This window comes from Hylobates moloch, unplaced genomic scaffold (genome assembly GCF_009828535.3).
Source record: "Hylobates moloch isolate HMO894 unplaced genomic scaffold, HMol_V3 SCAFFOLD_3, whole genome shotgun sequence".
NCBI classification, from domain to species: domain Eukaryota; kingdom Metazoa; phylum Chordata; class Mammalia; order Primates; family Hylobatidae; genus Hylobates; species Hylobates moloch.
The window spans coordinates 133,479,212-133,499,447 of NW_026652278.1; the positions used below are offsets into that span (position 1 = coordinate 133,479,212).

The 20,236-nt window shown below is 35.4% G+C and overlaps 1 protein-coding gene across 5 annotated transcripts in view; it reads right to left on the bottom strand.

Annotated features, from left to right (window-relative positions):
- The window catches only part of INPP4B (inositol polyphosphate-4-phosphatase type II B), an 834,063-nt gene that overhangs the window by 129,853 nt on the left and 683,974 nt on the right, over positions 1-20,236 (bottom strand). For all 5 annotated transcript variants that reach the window (XM_032147659.2, XM_032147632.2, XM_032147654.2 and 2 more), the window contains one exon: positions 13,390-13,567. In XM_032147659.2, coding sequence (XP_032003550.1) covers positions 13,390-13,567 — 178 coding nt within the window. The remainder of the gene's footprint in view (positions 1-13,389; positions 13,568-20,236) is intronic.

The following is a 20,236-nucleotide window of genomic DNA, read 5'->3' on the forward strand; positions in this document are numbered from 1 at the left end:
TAAGTGGTGTGTATGGTGGAAAAAGTACAGACACCAAGGAGAGAAAATGATTCATACCAATCAATGGAAAATTGGTTTTGGGATGCTGCCGAGGCCTTAAGTCCTCCTGTTTTAAAGTTAATGCTGAGGTTTTAAATGCACTATGAACACTGTCTGTCTCCTCAACCTTCTCCCTTTTAGTTTCACAAATCCTGTCTTTGGAGATGAATTTCACTGGGGATAATCATTTCAACAACATCTACCTGCTGCAGCTTTCAAGTCATTCCAAACACTCCTGAAAAGAAAATGTAATCAGGCTATGTATATTTTATTCAAACCGCAATTACTTTTGTACCAGCCTAATATATTTTAAACAGTTAAAGACTAAAGAAAGACATACGTCCTTAAAGGAGGAGATTTTTTTTTTTAGTATCATAAACAGATCTCAACAATAGTAGAAATGGCATAGGCAGACTTCTTCATGAAAACATTGGGCCTGTTTTCCTTATTATCGCCTCCTAAATGCTCTGTTCCACTAAATTGTTTCAGTAATGCTTAATGTTAACAAGGTTACTGTGAAACTTGGCATGTAGATTTTACAAGCTGGTGGCAAATACCTAGTAAGTACTATAGCAATGAAGGCTTCGCAACAATAAAGAACTTTACAGCTGTACTTTGCAATTTCCTGATGAAATGTTTAACAGTTTCACCCTGTAATAGACTGAAGGGTGCAGTAATTAGTACCCTTAGCATGCATGTGGCCTAACGATCTGTTCAAAGAGTAGAGACGTAAGTCAAGTAATGGCCCATATTGTTAACATATTCATACTCTGTAATCTCTTAGGAAGGGACCCTTTAACTCATAGCATTATATTGAATAATAATTGATATTGCCACCATTTAATAAGACACTCTTGATAATGCTGGCTTCACCATTGATATAACTCAATATCATTATTTCTTGGGGCACTCTCAATATGTGGTCAACAGTTCCAAGCCTAACTAGTAGTCACTAAATTATTTAGAGTAGACTCTAAATCTTCTCATTGTGAGCATCAGCAACTAAAGAAAACCAGTTAAGCCCCATGCAAAACACATGCCCAATAAGACTTTGTTATACATGCATAGTTACTTATTTGCCATAGATCATAAAATTCTAGAGGTGAAAGGGATCTTAAAGTTGACCTCTTCATTATCCAAGATGAGAAAACTAAGAAAGAATGGTGATATGTCTTAGGGAATATGGCGTATTGGCAGCACAAATGGAAAAGGAATGAAGTTTTCTAACAAATCAGCAGCTTTCTCCCTTATTCCACACTACTCACCACCCGCCATAAAACTAGATGTTTCTGTCCTTCTTCCTCTTCTTCCCTAACCCAAACTTTCCAAGTGTTTTGAACATCTACCAGTTCTCATAATTAAGTGTGCCTATAATGCCTGTGTAACTACTTTACTGCTAAATTTTGTTGAACATTTTAAACATCCTGTTATTAGTCACATTGAAGCCACTTTGAAGGTGAGAAAACAAAACATGAAAAACATAATTTATAAGAATAAAAGATTGAAAAATATTTCAGAATAAATCAGAAAAACAAAATAAAAAGCAGTTTATACTAGAAAGGCACAAAAAGAAGTGTTCACTGATGTTCACAATGAAGTATTAAAATGAGAATGAAAGATGAAAAAACTGATGGAAAAATTGGCTAGACAGTACTCAAACAAGTCAGTGTAGTCATAGCAAAATGAGGAAATATGTTATTTACATAATTTTTTATACAGCATGGATGTGCTTATCAGTGTGACTTTAAATATTAAAAGCATGAATTTACTCCCATTCAGCTTAACTAAACAATTTCTCTGTTGATGGTTTCAATAAATTCTTTTGATTTATTTTTAGAGCCAAACAGCTTGCCTTCTTTGAGTTCCTGCTACTACATTTCAAGTCTCCACAATACTCATATAATTGCCATGTAACTAAATATTCATTCACACTCAATGAAATCTTCCCTAGCACTTGTAATCACTATCAATTTCTTTCCATCACATGCAGAGATTCCACTTCATTTATTCAAATCTCATTTGAGTTGATTTACCACCAAAGGCAAGGGAGATCATGCAGGAGGGTCTTGCAGTTTTAAAACCCAGAATTTTTTTGGATAACTGAATACAAGGCTTACAATCTTAAACATAATAATAGCTAATCTTTCACTTTGTGTCTGTACTGACAAAATTTATCTGACTTCTTGGAAACTCTCTGGATCACCAGTATCCTGTGTATAGAATCACATTTTTTAGAAAATACCCAAATGTCCCATTGTGATATCCATGTAACCTGAAAAAAATTTAATTTTTTTTGACCAGCACTACTCAGTGATGTAGACCAATGTAGACCATTGATGTTTTGCAGTCAAATAAATCAGCTTGAAAAGATTAATGTAGTCACTAAATCCCAACACAGCTGTATACAGTAGTCCCTCTTAATCTGTGCTTTTGCTTTCCCATGGTTTCAGTTACCTGTGGTCAACCTTGGTCTGAAAATATTAAGTGAAAAAAAAAGAAAGAAAAAAGTAAATAGAAAATTCCAGAAATAAATAATTCATAAATTTTAAGTTGTGCAGCTGTTCTGAGTTGAGTGATGAAATTTTGTGCCATCCTGCCTCAGATTGCCTGGGATATAAATCGCCCAGTGTATCCATGCTGTATATGCTACTAGCCCATTAGTCACTTAGGTGCCATCTGGGTCACCAGATCGCAGTGCTCATGTTCAAGTAGCCTTGACGTAGAAGCCTAACACTACATCATTCCCCTCACTTTATCTCATCACATAGACATTATACCATCTAACATCATCACAAGAAGACACGTGAGTACAAGAAGATATTTTGAGAGAGAGAGAGACCACATTTACATAACTTTCATTATAGTATATTGTTATAATTGTTTTGATTATTAGCTCATGTTAGTCTCTTACTGTGCCTAATTTTAAATTAAATTGTATCATAGCTATGCATGTGTAGGAAAAAAACAGTATATACAGGGCTTGGTACTATCAGGGATTTCAGGCATCCACTGGGCATCTTGGAACATATCCTCGTGGATAAGGGGGAACTATTGTATTGCTATTCTTGCAACTGGGACGATACTAGGAAAGCTGAAGTCATGGAAAGGATGTGACCATATCATTGAGCTGCCTATTGACTGTTCTGAAAAACCTTTTTCTTTTCTCATTTAGCATGAACTATATTAAATGAAAAAAGAAAGTCTATCTAAATGTTATCATAAGAGTAGGCCAAACTATTTATTTAAAATATCAGCTTAATAATATCGTATAAAAATAATAAACTCTGAACGTAAGGCAGATCTATTTTATTTTTTCATATTAGAAAATGAAAGAGAAATGTTACCTTAAAAAATGAAATGTTTTCTAGCCTTCTAACATTTTTCCAATTCATATACCCATACAACTATTCTTCAGAGCAACACACAGAATTATCTGCAAGTATAAAACTACTAAAAATTACTTCTCCTGGGGATGAATGAAGAGAATTTCTAGTTTCCTGAATATTAATGGCAGAGGAATAGTTAAGACATGTTCATTTAAAACCACTCTTTTTCACTAGAGATCTCAACAAAGTAAGTAAAGTTCTATTCTACCTAGAAATCTCCTTATTCTCGCTGAAAAAAATTTAAGGCAATGCCTAATTCCATCTGTAATGCAGAAGCAGCCAATGGCATATGCAAGTAATTATTATTTTAGTAATCATCTATGCAGCAAGAATCCTGTTTCTTTTGATATTTGATATTTTGTAATTACTTGATATAGGAATAGTGCTATACTCTGTCATTAGTGCACTGACGTATTTTCAACATTCCCTAAAAGAAAGCATATTAGACTAACAGCTAGGAGGTTACTTAACATCTGGGCAGCTTATATATATATATATATATATATATATATACACACATATATATATATTATTCATTTGCCCTTGGAAAAATCACATAATCATTTTTCCTAGTTTGCATACAATTACAGTGCCTACCTCTTAAACTCTTATGGGAGTTCATTGTAAACCCTCAAGTGCACCTTTGATGGTCTTTTTATTTATTTATTATTTTATCTTACTTTTATTTTTTATTTTTATTTTTATTGTAGAAACAGGGTCTCACTATGTTGCCTAGGCAGGTCTCAAACTCCTGGCCTTAAGTGATCTTCCTGTCTCAGCTTCCCAAAGTGCTAGGATTAAAAACGTGAGCCACTGTGCCCATCCTAATGCTTCTCTTTCTTGATTGACCTTTTCAGTTTCTTTTCTTGACTCATCATTCTCTGTTCACCCAAAATGTGGTAAGTCAGCCCACAAGGGACCTTAAATCACTTTCTCAAAAGCACTTTTTTCATTGGTGAGGTAATCCATTTTCCCATAGCTTCAACTGTCATTTTTACGCCAAGGTCTAATAAATCCATCTCTATCCATCTCCTGAACCAGCTCTATCAACTGTTTTCATTGAAAAGCCCTTAGAGTTCAGAAATGCCAGGCTGAACTCAAGATTTTGTCGTTTTTCTTTTATTTTTAGTAATTTTGTCCTTTCAAGATTTTCCATTTGAGTAGTATCATTAGTATTCAACAACTCAGAGTCCAAACCTCTGAATTATCCTCACTAATGCCTATTTTCTGGATTAGTCAGCAATTTATTCTACTTATACCTTTACAATAATTTCAAAACTCGATCCTTACATTTCCACAGCTAGTCCCAGTTAAGATCCTTTCTACATTCCATAGGGACACTTTCCACAATCTCTTTATTGGTTGGTTCACTTCAACTTGTCTTTCCTTTACGATGTTATCAAAGGCCACCAATGTTAAAATATACACTTCTGAGTTCCAACCTTGAACTACAATTCAAATACAAATATAAATGAGAATTTGTATTTCTAGCAAAGTCCCCCAGAAGCATTTCTTTTTTTTTTTGTGATGCCCAGTAATGTTCAATAATTCAAATCCAGTATCTTAACTCAGCCTATGTATTGTTATAAAGATGACCTTCATAAAACATGTATCTAATCCTTCCTCATTCAACAGCCTTTTCAGTGCCAACAGAATAACGTTTCTCTTGAATCAATAACTAGGTGTTAGATGACCAAATTATACGGTGTTTTTCAAGCTATGAAACATTGCTGAAACATTCACATTTCCAAAGTGTGCAAATAATTGTGTACATAACAGTGATGCATGAAAGTTGCAGGTCCATATCCTCCTCCACTCTTTTTATCCTCAGCCTTTTTGATTTCAGCTGTTCTGGTAGGTAGCTAAGGGCATCTCATAATAGTTTGAATTTGCATTTTTCTAATGGTAAATGATGCTGGGCAACTTTGCATGTGTTTATTTACCATTCTAAGTCTTCTTTGGTGAAGCATATTTTTAATTCTTTTGCCCATTTTTAATTGAGCTGTTTGATGTATTAAGTTCTAAGAATGCATTATATATTCTGATACAAATCCTTTAACATATGCATATTTTAGAAATACTTTCTCCCAATTCATGACTTCTTATAGAAGTTTGCCTGCTTTTATTCTTTTACACTGTACATTAAGGTTTATGATCTATTTTGAGTTAAATTTTATATAGGTATGAAGTAAACTTAATTGTTCTTTTTGTTGCTCATGGATATCCAATTGTTTCTGCAAAGTATGTTGAAAAGATACTGTTTTCCTCTGGCTAGCCATATCTAGAAAATTGAAACTGGACACCTTCCTTACACCTTTTACAAAAATTAACTCAAGATAGATTAAAGATTTAAATGTAAAACCCAAAACTATAAAAATCCTAAGAGAAAATCTAAGCAATACCATTCAGGACATAGGCATGGGCAAAGATTTTATGATGAAATCACCAAAAGCAATTGCAACAAAAGCAAAAGCTAACAAATGAGATCTAATTATACTAAAGAGCTTCTGAACAACGTAAGAAACTATCAACAGAGTAAACAGATCACCTACAGAGTGGGAGAAAATTTTTGCAGTCTATCCATCTGACAAAGGTCTAATATCCAGAATCTACAAGGAACTTAAACAAATTTACAAGAAAAAAACAACCACATTAAAAGTGGGCAAAGAACATGAACAGACTCTTCTCAAAAGAGATATTTATGTGGCCAATAAACAGATATCAAAAAGCTCAACATCACTGATCATTAGAGAAATGCAAGTCAAAACCACAATGAGATACTGTCTCATGCCAGTCAGAATGGTGATTATTAAAAAGTCAAGAAACAACAGATGGAGGTGAGGCGGTGGAGAAATAGGAACACTTTTATACTGTTGGAGAGAATGTAAATTAGTTCAACCATTATGGAAGACAGTAGTGTGGCAATTACTCAAAGACCTAGAACCAGAAATACCATCTGACCTAGCAATCTCATTACTGGGTATCTACCCAAAGGAATATAAATCATTCTATAATAAAGATATATGCTCATGTATGTTCATTGCAGCACTATTCACAATAGCAAAGACACAGAATCAACCCAAATGCCCATCAGTGATAGACTGGATAAAGAAAATGTACTACATGCACACCATGCAATACTATACAGTTATAAAAAGGAACAAGATCATGTCCTTTGCAGGGACATGGATGGAGCTAGAAGCCATTATCCTCAGCAAACACACACAGAAACAGAAAACCAAACACTACATGTTCTCACTTATAAGTGGGAGTTGAACAATGAGAACACATGGACACAGAGAGGGGAACAACACATACTGGGGCCTTTGGGATGATGGTATGGTAGGGAGGGAGAGTATCAGGATAAATAGCTAATGCATGCAGTGCTTAATACCTAGGTGATAGGTTGATAGATGCTGCAAACCACCGTAGCACACGTTTACCTATATAACAAACCTGTACATCCTGCACATGTATCTTGGAAATTAACATTAAATTTTTTAAAAAGATACTGTTTTCCTAATGAATTTCTGCTGTGCTTTTGTCTAGTTATTTCAACATACATGTGTTGGTTTATTTCTAGATTCTCTATTCTATTCCACTGAACTTTATGCCTTTGCTACACTAGTATGTTACAAAGGACATAATACATTGGTATTATTTTTATTTGGAAGAGTAAATATATATAAGAAACATATTTGAATTAATAAAAAATCTATTCACATATTTACCATTTTTGGCATTGCCTATTCTTTTGTGTACATTCAAATATCTCCTGGTATCATTTCCTTCTTCCTGAAGACTTTGCTTTATGATTTGTTGTAGTACAAATCTGTTATGAAATTTCTCAGCTTTTGTTTGCCTGAAATGGTCTCCATTTCACCTTTATTTTTGAGAGTTAGCAGGATTTTTTTTTTTTTCCAGTAGCTTGAGGATGTGACTTTATTTTCTTCTGGCTTGCATAAAGCCTAATAAGAAGTCTGCTATCATTCTTGTTGGTGAATGTCAGAGAAACTTGTGCCCATTTTTTCTATTATGTCTTGGTTGTTTTCACAATGTTCTGTCTCTGTTTTTCAGCAACTTGATTATGATGTACTTCAGTTTATTTTTCTATATTTATTCTGTGTGGAGTATATTGAGCTTCTTGGGTCTGTAGTTTCATTAAATTTTGAAAAACTTTGACCATGATTTCTGCCAATATTTTTATGCTTCCCTCTCTTCCTTTTTAGTCATTTCTGTTTATATTCCTTGATTTTTCTTCTGGCCATGGATCATATTTTCCTGCTTCATTGCATGCTTAGTATGTGCTTTTTGGATGGCAGGCATTTTGACTTTATATTCTTGACTGTCAGATTTTATTGCATTCCTTTAAATAATGTTGGATTTTCTATGGCAAAGTAAAATTACTCGGAATCAGTGGGATCCTTTCAAGCCTTGTTTTCAAACCTTGTTAGGGTAGACTAACAGCAGTCTCTAATCTAAGACTAATTTAGTCCCACTACTAGGGCCATACACTTCTGAGGACTTTACTCAATTCCTGGTGTATTGAAAGGTCTTACCACTTTACTGGTGGAAAGATAAACTATTACCGGGCCTGTGTAACCACCAGGAATTGCTTTATAAGCTTATTCCTAATATTTATTTCTGTGGACATGGGTAGCTTACTCTCATGCATACATAGATTGGTACTCATAAAGAGTTAAAGGCACTCATTTACAGATCTCCAGGGTTCCTTCTGTGTGAAGCTCCTTCCTCTCTGGTACTCTGCTCTGTGAATTCTAGCAGTCTTGGCCTCCCAAGCTCTAATCTCTGTCTCTTCACCTTAAGAAGATAGTGTTTAGGTTCCTTTTTACTACAGCCTAGGAACTGCCCTAGGAAGAAATCTAGATAGTTACAAGGATCACATAATTTGTTACCTATTTTCCAGTGCTTAAAAACCATTATGTCTACATTTTTCCACTTTCTTGTTGTTTAAGATGGGAGGGTCCATGTTACTCCATCATAAACAGCAGAAGTTCTGATTCCATAAATTTTATATATAGTCTCATTGTCAATATTATCTTGCATTCTTATCTTTATTTTTCTTATTGTACAATTTTCTAATGACAAATTTTGTTTATTGTACACTGTCACTTATTTCACCAATTAAATAATTACCATTTAAAGGCAATTATGAAAAACAGCAACATAAGTTCTATCCTGAAATTTCATTTTCATCTAAACCATTTATTCTCAAGTTTTCTTAGACTCCTAATACATACCTTCACCAACCTTAAAAAAACAAAATTTCTACTCATTAAGTTCTTTCCCACAGTTTGGGACTGAGACAGACCTAGAAGTGGTTACAATGAATAAACAATAAAAAAGTTATTCTCAGTCTTAAATAATCAACATAACATTCTTCTCTCTATTATGTGTATCTTCAACTTCTTAGCACACTAGCTGCCTGGCATTGCTATTACAGAAAACAACATTGCTTGAAAACATCCTGATTGTCTATGTTTCAGAATACAATAGTTTTTATTTTTCTTTAAATACAATGGAATGTTTTCGTATAGTATATTGAGCTTGAAAGAATAGTAGGAATTATAAGCTATGAGAATTTCTCAAATATGCGTTGAGTATAGCCTCTAACATTTGTAATAAAAGCCATTATTTAACTATTTAACAAATGCAATATTGTAAAACACCCCATTCTTTTAAATTCTTAGGTTGTAAAAATTAAGGGCCATATCTATGTAGTATTTGTCATATAGCATCAAGTACAATACCACACATAATTAAGTGCTCAATAGTGCTTTTTGATGAGCAGGATAATAATGACTTTCTAAACAAGGTCTATCAATCTCAATGGAATAGAGAAAGTGATGGGTGTTTGAACGCTAATATCACACAGATTTCTGAGCTACGAGAGATACCTAAACACTGTCCACATTCAGGCCTTTAAAAACATTATTTATTTTAGTTTGAATTTATTTTATCTATTCCTTGTTTTTTTTTTTCTTCATAGAATTGCATACTTTTAGTCTGAGAAAAAAGGAAATGCATTTTTATCTCATTCTATTATTAACTGTTCATACTGTATGTTAAAATTTTGGTCTATCTTTCGCCTTTTTTGTTGGAATTATTCAGATAAACTCAGCTTGCCTTTTGTTAGATTCTTACACCATAAGATTATACTATTTCTTTAATATTTTCATGAACTAATATGCAACAACCAAATCCAATTATCCATAAGAAGGCATGCCAAGAATGTTAAAATTATGATACAATTTGAGTTTGTGCATATTAGAACATGAAACATCAAAAGTATTGATTTTTGTGAAATTTTAGTAGTACTCCTTCCCTGCCCCCACATTTGTTTCCTTAGTCCTATGTACAAGCATCCATACAGCCATCTGAAGATGTAGTATACTGGTGAGGCTCACAGAATCTGGAGCCAGAAACACAAGGTGTGTGATTGTGAGTAAATTTAATATTTCTCTGCCTCAGTTTCCTCAACTGTGTAAACTAAGGCTACTCACAATACTTACTTCATAGAATTAGGAAGACTAAATGTTAAAATAATATTATCCACCTCATGGAACTCTGAAAATTGAAGAACTTATAAGAGTATCTCAGAGTTATTAAGCCACCAATAAATGCTAGCTATTACTGTCACTTCATCATCATCATAACCACTACTATCGAGTCTTGGAGTTCCTGGGAAGAACAGGCCTCTGTTTTATTCCATTTTTCTACCTTTTGTGTTGAGCACAGTGACTGTCAAATAGTATGAATTCAGGAATTATTTTTAGTTTATAAATTGTGTGTATTTGTCTCTACCAATAGTGTTTAGATGGATGGAATTTTGGCTGGGGAGCCCTATCCATGTGCCTTGGTTCTCAGTAGCAGTTGAGATGATGTAAGTTGCCTTTGGATCTACAAATATTGCCTACTCAAAGACTCCTGGAATATGCCCTCTCAGCAAGTTGAATTTTTCTGTTGTCACTTGTTTTTCCCCCAGACTATAAGTTTAATTGATAATGATTTCATGGCTATTGTCTTGAGATGCAATGGCTTACCTAAGAGGAGAGATGCCATCTCTTTACAAAATAGAATACCGCCTTCTTCCCTGCCCTGGGCTGCCCTCAGCCTTCCCCAGGTGCCCCAAGTCTACGACAGTAAACTCTTCCATGTTCAGGTGCTCAAAGGCTATAAAACCTTCACATTTCCCTGATAAGCATGAATATAGATAACTCCTTAATGTCTTGAATATGCTATATGGATAAGTCTCTCAGAAAACAACACTAGGTACCTATTTTCCAAACACGCCAGTTCAGAATCAGTAAAGGAAACCAGGGGACTATCCATGAAGTAAACATTTTTATTTTATAATCCATAGTATACAACAAGCCCAAAACTTAAAAACAGAACTTTTAAAGCTTATATCTCACTAATATTCAATTATATTTAAATTTAGAATACCACTACAACTCTCTCTCTTTCATACCTGAATTCATGGATCATACTTTGTTCTAAACCATGAGCTACTAACAGCGTTCATAGACTATACAAAACTGTTAACTTAGATAATTCTTTGAAATTCCAGTCATGAATTCTTAAAAGAATGCATGGCTTGCAAACTTAACTTAGAAAAAGATCCTCCTAGTTTTAAGGACTGAGAGATTTATTAGTCGACTAAGCTTGTCTACTCAGTAGAAAAGAGAAAACATAGGGGAAAAAGTTGGAGCAATGCTGGATTCAAGGAGCAGAAAATGCCCATCCTAACCTCCCACCACCACCAAAATCACTGCAGCAAGTTGTAAATGATGTATGAAATGACAAATTCCTGCCCAGTGCACAAGAAGAATATAAATACTGCTCTGTAATCACTGCAATGGTGTGCTATTCGCTAAAATTTTCAGCTTAGGTGAACCCAGGAAAACCTCACCTCATCTATAAATCCAAAAAAGAAATGAACCAAAATGAAATTATATTATTTTGCTGTATGCAACAACCTCCTCTTTTTTCTTTTTCCCTAGCCAGAAAAACATACTTATTGAATATCAGAATACTTAGGTGTTACTACGGCATTTGTCTAACAAAAATTTTAAAAAAAACTTTTAAATAAGGAAATGTCAAAATCTATATATTAGACGGAGGACGCTAGAAAGAACTTCCATTCTGGAGTCATCCAGATCTGGGTTTGAACCCAGGTTTTGTTTGAATCCTGTATTTGACTCTAGCTGCATGACTTTTCACATTTCTAAAATTTCTCTGAGCTTTAGCCTTTTTCTGTGTGAAATTAAGATAATATGTTCTCCACAATTCTGATGATTAAATAAAATGACATAAAGTGTGAAGCCCCTTGCCCTATTTGACACAAAGTAAGTACTTGCAAAATTTGGGTCAATATTTTCCCCTCTTTTCATGACGGAGGCATGTGTTCTGGCATGGAAGGAATGCTGCATTTTGAACCGGAAGTTCTGAGTTGCATACGCGTCCGTGTGAAGAGACCACCAAACAGGCTTTGTGTGAGCAACATGGCTGTTTATTTCACCTGGGTGCAGGTGGGCTGAGTCTGAAAAGAGAGTCAGCGAAGGGAGATAGGGGTGGGGCCGTTTTATAGGATTTGGGTAGGTAAAGGAAAAAGGGGGGTTGTTCTCTGGCAGGCAGGAGTGGGGTTCACAAGGTGCCCAGTAGGGGAGCTTTTGAGCCAGGATGAGCCAGGAGAAGGAATTTCAAAAGACAATGTCATCAGTTAAGGCAGGAACAGGCCATTTTCACTTCTTTTGTGGTGGAATGTCATCAGTTAAGGCAGGAACCCACCATCTGGATGTGTACGTGCAGGTCACAGGGGATATGATGGCTTAGCTTGGGCTCAGAGGCCTGACAATGAGTTTGGGTTTTCACTTTTTAATTTGTTAGACAATTCACTCGAACTTTCTGAATAGATACTATTTTTTCATGAAAATAGGTATGTTTTCTCCTGTGAGAATAACATATAAAAATGTATAAACTGCAATGTTAAATAAGCATAAGATATTATTATAAATTAACATACCTGAATAAAAAGTATGGACATACATAAGATCCAGGTTTCTATGAATCTCTTCTTCAGAGAGGTGGAAAACTACACTTTTGTCTTACTCTACAATTATGAGAATTTTCTTTGGTCAGTTTCTTCAACGGCATATTTATTGAAAGTGTCTCATAAAAAAATTACATGATCTCCTTAAAATGCAGAGGTGAAGGATGCACACATTGGAAGTGGACACTGGTTTTACATTGAAAATCAACTGTCACTTGTCTTTTTCTATCTCAGCTTTCTGTCTATCACACAGCTAGCCGCCCTCGTTAGTTCTGGAAGTTGATATTGAGTGTCTACCCCATGCCAGACTAGCTCTCCTTTCTGCAGATAAAGGAACAAATCACCTTTGGAAAAACTAAGGCTTAGATTATACTGCTTTTCAAATAACTAACATATTTGGAAATGTTTGGAACCTCTCCTCAGTAAATAATGCTGTAGAGAGCAAACTGAGGCAGAGGAAGTACCCCATACAGACTGATGTAAATCCACATCAAAGTTCTGCCTTCAAATGAAGTGGCATTCCCATTCAAATGTAAAGTTTTATATGCATAAAAATTAGGTGATCACCAGAGGAAAATAATTTTCAAAATCTAATTCACTTAATAAGACCATAAACCAAAGAAAATGAAAGATGCCAAGGAAAAGAGAAGATATATACCAACCAATAACAGGTTTCATTTCCTACTAAGAAAAAAAAAGAGTGCTCAGTAAGATTTGAACACAGAATGAGGCCAATTCATTTTGATCCTGTGGCAATACTTTGAAGCTTACTTTTTAACCTACTCTATTTTACATTTCCAGATGCTATGAAAGGCAATGTATGCAGAAAGCCAGACCAATGGGAATTTGAGTATTTCATTTTCCCAACTATAGTGATGATTTGGATCTTACTTTTTCTGAAAGCATCTTTAAAGAATTCTTCAAGCTGTCTGGAGAATGCTGGCTTGCAGAATTAAGCAGTAGGTCTGCATGGGTTGCTATAAGAGGTTGTAGTTGATTGATGTTGCTGAGAACTTCCTTTGCTTTGGCTGTGTTTTCAGGTGAATAGTAAATAAACTGGTATCCAGTACTGTAACAACAAAGATAAAAATAAGTTACACAAAAAGCATAATGAATGTTCAGCCCTTAATATCAGATGGTAAATGATAAACAGAACTCCAAGTATCACTCTTTCCTATTGATAAGAACTGTCCTAAGAGATTTTTAATAATGCACTAGCAATTTTTATGTAAGGTGACAAAAATACTTTTTAAAACTAGGTAATCTTGTTTTGCTAAAACACTGGGAAGATTAATAACATATATGTAATCATGTCAAGTATTAGTATTCAAAACAATTTAGTATTACTATTAATTTCTAATGAACTTGAGGCCACATAAGCCAGTGGGAAAAGACTCAAGCCAATCTCAACTTAAATCCTCGTTTGTCACTAACTAGCTGGGTGACTTTGGGCAGCCTTCTTCCTCATCAGCAAAGTGGGAATAATCATCTAAACAATTCTATGAGGTGTGTAACATTAGAAGTCGTTCATATGAAGTGCCTAAAATTGTGCTTGGCACAGAAATAGCATTCAATACCTACTATCTAACGTTTTCCCCCATGTTAACTAGGTGAGGGGTGTGGAGGAAGTAAATTTTAATAGCTGAGAAATGAGGAGAAAATTAATTAATGTCAGGTGGGCACATGGACAAATTTATTGGATAGAAAAAGGACATTAGTAGCAGAATGCTATTTCATGTGTTATTTTATCATGACACTTTTTCTTCTTATGGCTTTCCATTTAACATACAAAGAACTCTAAAACTGATTATTAACTAGAGAATTATTGACTTTTTTTTTTTTTAAGAGACAGGATCTCACTCTGTCACCCAGTCTGTAGTACAGTGGCACAATCAGAGTCCACTACATCATCTAACTCTTGGTCGGCGATGATCCTCCTGCCTCAGCCTCTTGAGTAGCTGGGACTACAGGTACAAGCCACCACGCCTGATTAAATTAAAAAAAAATTTTCATCGATACTAGGTCTTACTGTGTTTGCATAGACTGGTCTTGAATGCCTAGCCTCGAGCCATCCTCCCCTCTTAGCCTCGCAAAGTTCTGGGATTACGGGCTTGAGAATTATTGACTTTTATAATCATTATCTAGGAACTAGTCAAGCACATTATGGGAGCAGGGATTCTTTAGAGTGAAGGAATCTTTGATCCATTTCATTAGGAAGAGGCATTTCAGCAGGAAAGCCGCAAAACAGTTGCCAGAAGGAAAGAAGAGGGAAGTAATGGCTCATGCATGCACAAGATTGGTGTAAACTTGCTTACATCCCATTATACCCAAATGTCAAGACATTTTTTCAAAAAACTTTGCAGTCGATATTATTTACTGAATATGTCTACTACATTTTTAGCAGCTCAATTATTTAAATTCCATAATTTTATCTCTCACCTTGAAACCTCAGACACCACTAAGAAAAACTGCCATCTAGGAAGCATTATCTGTCCTATTCCTCTCACACTAGTGATTTTTCAGGGGAAAATTATCAGAATCTTTAAGGAAACAATTTTTTTTGCAAACATATAATGACTATTCCTCCTATTTTATTTATTTGCTTATTTAGTAAAAGATTAAAAGAGACGCCCTTTGAGGCTTGGGCTATTCAGAAGATTGAACAAGAAGTCAATGAACGTATCAGATTTATGAAGGTGTCAGATTTATGAAGGCTAAGAAACGCATTACAAGTTTACTTGTAGACTTTTAAATGTCAGAAGTGAGGGGCTTCAGGTAACACATACCTTAATTTGCTATTATATATGTCTTAACGCAAGTTAAAGTAAATGAAAAAAAAAAAAAAAAAAACAATTGCGAGGAGGGGAAAGGAAACAGTAGTCCTAGCCAATTTGCTATGTCTCTTTCTAGCTTCTTGAGTGGTTGAGACAGATCTCATGCAGGAGTATACTAAGGACTTTACAAAAGAAATCATGAACTCAGGCTGGATATAAAGTTTAATCCGTAACAGACTTTAATAAATCAAACAGCTCCACATTATTTTTGTAAAGAAAATGATTCTCGAAAGATACAGATGTGTCACCAGAATTTGAACAACGTTTGGTATCCAGCAGCTCCGAGAGCAGAAAGCAAGACCTACTTACAGACCCAGTGCAGAGCCATGTGGTCGCTGCTATGGGATCCCTCTTTGCAGGTCTGCTATCCTGTCATCAGAGGTCGCTTCCTGTGTCCTCTTATGGTTATTTACAGGCTTCCCGTGGCTTAGCCTTTGGAAAGCTAGAATGCTTATCGCCTTGTGGGGTCTTCTTCCATCTCTCTCTTCACATGACTGCTTTCTTTTATTATTATTATTATTATTATTATACTCTAAGTTCTAGGGTACATGTGCACAATGTGCAGGTTTGATACATATGTATATGTGTGCCATGTTGGTGTGCTGCATCCATTAACTCATCATTTACATTAGGTATATCTCCTAATGCTATCCCTCCCCACTACCCAAGGTAATGTATAGATTCAACGCCATCCCCATCAAGCTACCAATGACTTTCTTCACAGAATTGGAAAAAAACACATGACTGCTTTTTGAATGTGTCTTCTCTGGCCTCTCATACACTCACTTCTATCCATTCCATTTCACTCCTATCACTATTGCCTTCCTTCTTTACTATTATTCTTTCCCAGAAGTTTGCTGTTACTATTTTCCTGAATATTACTACTTTCATTATCAAATTCCCTGACAGTCTCCACTCCATTCTATTCTAATTCACACAGTTCTAATATTTATTCTGCACATGTTCTTTACTTATGCCCTAGTTGAATGGTGCTCAAATTTTAGCAGTCACAATAAGATTTCCTTGGGGATGAGGACACGGCCTCAATATTTATTAAAAAAAATGCAGATTCCTTGGCAACATCTGCTAAGAGATTCTGCTTTAGTAGGCTGCAGCATTTGTGACAAGCACCTCCAGAGATACTGACACAGGGACAGAGCATCTTTAGAGATACCCTGCCATTGTTTTGACTGAGATCCCCTCTAAACCCTTGTTCATGCTACACAAGGACTCTCATAAAAGTTCCTTCCTAAGGTATTCAAATTTTCTTAGCACTTTTTACAAGGCTACTTTTACACCCCATCTTATTCACACAAGTTGCTTTGGTTCCCTCCTCATTACCAGTGTTTGCTCTCCTAAACTTTTTCATCATGATTTCATCTTTTCCCTCCCAATATATTCCCTTTCCTCTTCCCAATACATTCTTCAATCACCATGATGGGACATAATCCTAACTCCTGCCTCTTTCTCCTAATCCAGTCTCTTTTGGAGCAGAGTTATGTAGCAGGCATCAGTTGTTCTGAGGAAGTCTTTTTACTGATGAGCACCTCACCTAGTGAGGCTGAAAGATTCATTTTCCATAATAAAAGCCAACGTTGGTGTCCAGGATGAAGGGATGAAATAGTATGGTATGGAAAAAAAATCGCCACTCACAAACTAATTTTAAGTATACATAAATTTTATCTACCTATTCAGTGCCTTACTCTTTAAACATGTCATATATTTTAACAGTTGTAGCTTCTTAAATGGGAAATAAGTATAATTTAATTATCTAGATAAAAAGAATATAACTAAACTCTATTTTATAGTAGTATTAAATTTAAACTGGATCCAAACACTTGAGTCAACGATCAATCAGACGACTCTGGAAGAAAGGCAAAATATTTACTTGGACAAAATATTTTATAGAATATAGATAGTATTGCAAATCACAAATAATGAAAATTGAAGTTAGTTTCATATTTTTCTATTGAGAGAGTGAATTAAAGTGTACTATATACTTTAATATATTCATTTAAATAAGGTAATATAATATATTTAATATTATTTTTGTTAGAATGCACACCTACATCCCCATCCTCACATGTTTGTGTGTGTGTATGTTGTTACTATCCATGTCATATTCTGGAGATGTGAAAAAAATATAAAGCGCATAATGAAGTAACATTCACATTCATAAGCTCTAATTGCTAACCAAAATACAATTAAAACAAGGACTTATAAATTCCTGAGTATATATTTGTCCCAGTCCCTTTTTCCTGGTCTTCCTTATTTTCCTATCTTCTTGCTCCAAGACTCAGTTCTTGGAACTCTTTTATCCATGTGTCCCTCCTAAGTAATCTTATGGTTTAAATACACATGTTGCACTAATCATTTCCAAATCTCCATCTCTAGCCTAGACTTTCCCCCTGAACTCCAATGAAAAGAAAAGCTCTCCTGTTTACAGCTCCAGCTTAACCTGTCCCAAACTGATCCCGAGATCTGCTCCCGACTTTCAACACCCAGCTCCTCTGCACTCTTCCCCACCTTAGATTATGGCAGGTCCATTTAGCACTGTGTATGACTCTTTGTCTCTTATCTTTCATCCAACTTTTCAGAAAGTCTTGCCTTTTCCTTCAAAATACACTCAGAATCCAACCACTTATTTCTACACTCATTGCAACCACCCCATCATTTCTACCACTAGGATTATTGTAATAGCTCACAAACTGGTCTCCATACCTCTGTACTTAAACTTATCTATTGCAAGATAATTAATACTCTCAGATACTGAAGTCCTTGACTTATGATTAGGGTTTGAAGATGGCAGGAGGCAGACAAGAAGAGAAATATAATTTATTTTCCTTAACTCCTTGACCACAAGAGCACATTGTGGAACTTACTCTGTTACTTATCCATCCTTTCCCTTCCCACTCCATTGCTACCTCCACTCCTTAATCTGTTTGCTCAACCAAGCTACTACTTTGCACAGTGGATCCATTAAAAAATATAGATTAGAGATGATTAACAGGCAAGGAGGAAAACAAGAAGGCAAAGACAGGGAAGGTGGGGCATGAACAGAAGGGGATTAGGATTGGTGAGTTTAGGGAAAAATGACTTAGAGTGGTGTGTCTCTTCTCCTGTGGCAGAATTAAGTGTTCAGAGAAAAAAAATCTAGAACTATTTCCACTTACATTTTTCTAGCTCAAATACTACTTGTAAAAAAAAATGTGGTCTCTTGAATCCAGAGGAAGGGATATATATGCTCTCAGTTCTGACTGAGAAGAAAATAATGTGGATCACAAAAGAAAATTTACACTTCAGTGCACTTAAATATACCCTTCTGGTCTCACAGGGTTTAATAACGGGCTTCATGCCTCTCTGCTTTCCCCAGGGCACCCTTTCCATTTTCTACTGGAAGTGGGGTTTGGAGAAAAGAATTAGAAACAAAACAAAACAAAACAGTATTTTACCTCTTTTGGATTTCACTTATATAATTAAATGAGTTATATGATCTGTACTTAAACTGATATTTACCTTTACTCCTGTTTTAAAAAAGTCACAGTTTTGGGCGGGGTGCAGTGGCTCACATCTGTAATCTCAGCATTTTGGGAGGCCGAGGTGGGCAGCTTGCCTGAGCTCAGGAGGTCGAGGCCAGCCTGGGAAACACAGTAAAACCCTGTCTCTACTAAAATACAATTAGCCAGGTGTGGCAGCGTGCACCTGCAGTCCCAGCTACTCAGGAGGCTGAGGTAGGAGAATTGCTTGAACCTGGGAGGCGGAGGTTGCAGTGAGCCAAGATCGCCCCTCTGCACTCCAGCGAAGGCAACAGAGCAAAACTCCATCTCAAAAAAAAAAAAAAAAAAGTTTTAATAAAATTTTTTAATTAAAAAATTGTAGTGAACAAAAGTTGATTCTGCCATTTATTAGCTCTGTGAAAATGATGCTAATAGGAAAAAAAAATAACATTCATTTCTGCTGAAAATTCCCCCTCTAAGAAAATGTGTTTATTGGTTCAGATCACAGCGGCTTCTGCTATTCCACTTTTTAGTTTGCAAGTTCTTACTTGTACTTTCTAAACCATTGAAACCTCTTTTTTATGTACATCCTTTATTTAGCCCTATTCTTGTTTTAATTCAAATTTTCTGGATACTATTACATGACCTTTAAACAAGCAAAGTCCAATGTGCTTTATTTCCTTTCCTGGCCTATTCCCACTTATCCATAAGTTCAATTGCCTTGATTTCGTTTGCCACCTTCCAAGATCTAGTCAGTTCTATTTCTGCCTAGTTTGGCTTCTGGTATTTTCATGTTGTCCCTATGGAGATAATACCCAAACCTGGTCTCCTGATTCCTTCCGACCTCAAAATCTTCTCAGCTTCATCCTAGACCTTATGCCCTAATATACTTAATCAAAGTATAAAGTAAGAAAGGTCCAGGAGTAAAAAGCATACCCCAATACTCTGCAAATATGACAGTTCCTTTGACTGCAAACAGGCATGAGAGACCTTTTTGGGGTGACAAAAATGTCCTAAGATGGGATTGTGATGATGACTGCACAACTCTGTAAACTTATTAAAAATCTTGGAATTATATACTTACCATAGTTCATTTTTATTCTAGACAAACTATACTATAATAAATTTCTTTTAGAAAAAACAAATCTTTCCAAAATATGATATTATGGACTAACGATTATGATTCTGGAATAAGAATACAAAAAAAACAGAAGGTACATATATAAGACATTTTATTTTTTTCCATGTTAAATGTGACAATACTTTAAGAGAGTGCCTAATAAAGCCAATATTTTATACTGTATAATTTATGCTGGCCGGGCATGGTGGCTCACACCTGTAATCCCAGCACTTTGGGAGGCCGAGGCTGGTGGATCATGAGGTCAGGAGATCGAGACCACGGTGAAA